The sequence below is a fragment of the Limulus polyphemus genome, unplaced genomic scaffold, assembly GCF_000517525.1.
Source record: "Limulus polyphemus unplaced genomic scaffold, Limulus_polyphemus-2.1.2 Scaffold1797, whole genome shotgun sequence".
Taxonomy (NCBI): Eukaryota; Metazoa; Arthropoda; class Merostomata; order Xiphosura; family Limulidae; genus Limulus; species Limulus polyphemus.
In genome coordinates, this window is record NW_013667407.1 from 24119 (window position 1) to 28312 (window position 4194).

At 28.6% G+C, this 4194-nt stretch overlaps 1 protein-coding gene across 2 annotated transcripts in view; it reads left to right on the forward strand.

Annotated features, from left to right (window-relative positions):
• Window positions 1–4194, forward strand: part of LOC106464968 (anoctamin-5-like) — a 122350-nt gene that overhangs the window by 15515 nt on the left and 102641 nt on the right. For both annotated transcript variants that reach the window (XM_022392776.1, XM_022392777.1), the window contains exon 4: window positions 3265–3360. In XM_022392776.1, coding sequence (XP_022248484.1) covers window positions 3265–3360 — 96 coding nt within the window. The remainder of the gene's footprint in view (window positions 1–3264; window positions 3361–4194) is intronic.

Sequence of the window (4194 nt, forward strand, 5' to 3'; positions counted from 1 at the left end):
TACTTAATGAAATTATATCAGAATTTTTTATCTACTTTAAGAATTATGTCTTTATATGTTCCTTGTTTCACATAGTCTTGGATTTTCACAAATATCATGACTAGTAATGTGATTGATGCATTCAGATAACTATGTCTCTGTTTTTTTTTTAAATACATGACACAGCACCTTAAGATTAGAAATTATTTGAAAGGAGGGGATAGCTGGGTGTTGAGCATAAATGACTGGAAACAATGAATCAAAACTCAAAACTAATTTCAAACAGCAACTAACTACAGTATTATATTATCAATCATATTGAGTCAGTCCCAGAAAGAGCATTTAAAGTTCTCTATCACCAGATGTGTACAAAATTTCCCACCTATTAGCAATTCAAACAAAATCCTGATGTTTGAGTTTTATGTGAAGTTGTACCCTGAAACATAGCTTAGGCTTTAGTATGAATCACTTAGTAAGCTCTGACCTATTAGTAACTCTGGATGTTAAATAATAACTATTAATATTAAATTGGAATGCTGTATACTAATAGTATACCAAAAGAAAGAATAGTAAATATAATTGGAACAAAGGGTTGAATTTCAAAAACAGCAAAAGAAGCTAAGACCAACCAGATAAGAAGTAACAGAAGAAAATGTTGAAAATTAAGAGGGGCTGAAAAATGAGAGGAGGAGGAAACATTGGGAAAAGAACTTGGTGAAAAGAGGTGACAGGTGAAAATTTGTGCATGTAAGGAGAATTGCACGTGCTAATTAGGCAAACAAGTTAACTAAAAATGTAGAGAATCCAACTAAGTGAAAATTGCAAATAAGCTGCAAAGATGTTTAAAATGTTAAGTTTAAGGTTTAAAAGTGTTACAGAATTCTCAAATTGTTTGAGAATACTATACTAATTAACAACTGCAAATGAACTCTAACTCACTGTTTCTGGACTTTCACACTAGTTTCAAATACGTGATACATTTCGTGATGAGTTCAACAAAATACACCTTCTACAGTTAATGAAGAGTTGCTCTTTTCTCCTTTCTGTATCATGGCCAGGAATTTGAGGAACTTGTGAGGTACATTAATCATTAATTTTGGACACTTATTTGGAAAATGGTAAAAATATACAAATCAATTCAACTTCTTTCCCTTTCATTCTCCAGACACCAAAACTAATTTCAGTTTCAATACTTTATTGAATTGTAATTAATTAATGAATAAACACCAAGATGGTATTTCTTAGGCATCACAAACATGTCACATCAAGTCATCTATACACTAATGGCCTAAGAAGGTACCTTTATCAGCTAAATTAACTTGTATTATTCTTAATTGTTATTGCATCAACTTATTCTTTTTCACTGTCATGCATCACAGAAGTTTCTCTCTCACATTTTTTTGGTGCAAAATAATCATAAGAACATTTTGGAAGATAATGGTTGTTCAGTTTACTTTTCTCTGGTGAACAGCTGAGTTTTCCGTATGGTCTTGGCTGCTTTTCATCAGAAAAACCTCAAATTTCATTTGAGTAATTTCTAAAATCTCCTAAATATATTTTGAATTTTTTTACAGCAAAATGTTATTTTCTCTACCCTACCTCTGTACAAGGTTGGTTGATTTGATTGACCTTGTAACCAAGAAACAAATAAACAAAATATATCTAAATTACTCATTTTTTTCTTTCTAGAATGACTTCAAGTTATAAAATAAAACTACATTTGTTTCTACTTAAATGTTCTTGTTTTATTGCCCTTTGAACTGTGTATAACCAATATTTCTGCCACACAAGTTGTAAATCACTTGGCGAATATGTAGCTCACATTACCCTTTCAAATATGTAAAGTATTGGTTAATTGTGAGTTACTTGTAAGTGTACCACGTGAAAGTTTATTATCATTATTCTTTGTTTTACCTAATCTAACCTAAAAACTTTCTAATTTGTACATTTTAATTATTTTTATAATAATAAATAAAGAATATAAATGAAATACAAAAAATATAGTACTTACCTGGTTCTTTTTTTTTCTGCTGTCGACTGTCAATGCTACTTAACCCTACTTTTTTTGTGCTAATAGTACTACAACAATCAGTATATTTTTATTAAATTAAATAATGCACCAAAGAACACAGAATAATAACATACAAAATACAGATAATGTCTTAAAACTATAACGATTTTTCTGTTTGTTTTTATTATTCAACAAGAGCTGTAAAATATTCAAATAAGCTCTTTGATATGTCTCCTGTGAGAATAAGATTTGAACTGGAAGCGAACTAGACAATTCTCTGTACAGAAAACAATGTATTATAAAATGTAATTTGATAGATTAAAACTTTGGCTTTCTATTGGTTATAAATAATATAGTATTAAACATCACTGAGAACTACTGGCAATTTGTAAAAGAGAGGATGTGGTAGGTGGGCATTGCAAGATGAGTCTGATTTTTCATTTTATGGTTCTGTAATCAAATAAGATTGAAGGCTATAAACATTTTGCTTTGCCTGAGCAATAATAATATTATAATGAGTAATTTATGTTAAATTTTGTACTTTTCAGAGGGGTGGTAAATAAATTAGAGAAGGGGGATACCTAGAGAGCAAATGCCACAATTTGCATACTAGGAAAAATTGAAGACTTTCTTTTTTTTATATTGCCTTATAAAATTAAGAAATCAAAACTTATATAAAATTAAGATTTCGATTATTAGCTATGTTTCGTTGCCAAGTTTATTCGAATACCATGATAATAAAGTACTTGAATTAAATTTCGAATGTAATTCAGTAAAACCCTGTGACATGTGCAGAAAAGGATACTTGTATGGAAAGAGTTAAGGTGATATAGTTTTGAATTCTTTTCAATACTCTGTTACCTTATTATCTCATAGATTTAATTTTTGTTGTTGTTTTCTTCTTCAAAACCCTTAAATGTATTTTTATTTAAAAGAGCGATATAGTCAGATTGTACTGCTGCTGCTTTTCCTTCCCAAGAAGGTAAGTAATACCATATGTAACAGATCCTCACAATAAAGTTACTGTGATTAAAATGTTGTCTATACTTCAAATATGGTTTCATTTGTAAATTTATTTACTTTTTATGACTATATTAATTTCTCAATGCATACTGAGTGTCCCTCTAGGTTACCATATTAGAAAGTCTAATTGAAATTGAAAAAAATATATGTTTTTAATTCTTTCTCAGGATGGATAAGTAATGAGTTTTTAAAATGGCAAAACAGGCTTAACCTAATCTAGAAGTTATTGTGTAGCTGTATTTTGTTTACAGAAGTTGCAATTCCTAGTGAGAGGTTGCAAGCAAAGGATGAAGAAAAAACTTTTGATCACTTGTATCTTTGTATACCAGAGAAAAGGTTTTCAGCAGGTAGGTACTGAATAAAAGATTGAAGAATAAAAGTTTTGGTGGTGCATTTTATTAATGAAATCTATTTCATTTTGTAGTTGGAATATCATTTAACTCTATGTTGTAGTTTCTTTATGCACAACTAATGTGATAATGCATATATTTTTAAAAAGGATACTTTTTTTTTCTTGAAAGAATGTAAACAGTTACAAAGTCATAGAAGAGATTAACCAAGATATTATTAATGGTTAATTTCTCTCCAGCATAAAAAAATATTAGTTTCAAGACAGTTAGACAGAAAAAGGAATATTTCATTATTTGGAAGAATTAGAAAAGAATCTAATGGTATTTTCTAGAACAAAGATAAAAGCAGTGAAGGCACATTATCTAGATTAATAAAAAAAACGTGAAATCAGTAAACACAAATTACCACCAATTATTAGAAAACCTATTTGAGATTGAAAAAACATGCAATATTAAATGTCTTTTCAAATATTTTTGGCATGTGTGTAATGTTCAATCTTAAAAACTGAATTTTGTTTTAAAAAAGCAACAATTATTTTATGCACAATTCTATAAAAATGAGATTGTTTCCAATCTCCAAATTATTAAAATAATAACTTACTGTACAAGGTTAAAAAGTGGTAAAAAAACCCAATGAGATGACACAAGAGTATACGTCAAAACAGGTAGAGTGTATGAGATTGTTTTTCCAGTCTCATCAGGGTTTTTTACCACTTTTTAACCTTGTACAGTAAGTTATTATTTTAATAATTTGGAGACTGGAAACAATCTCATTTTTATTGAATTGTGTATAAAATAATTGTTTTTTTTAAAAAAATAGTCTTTAAGCTT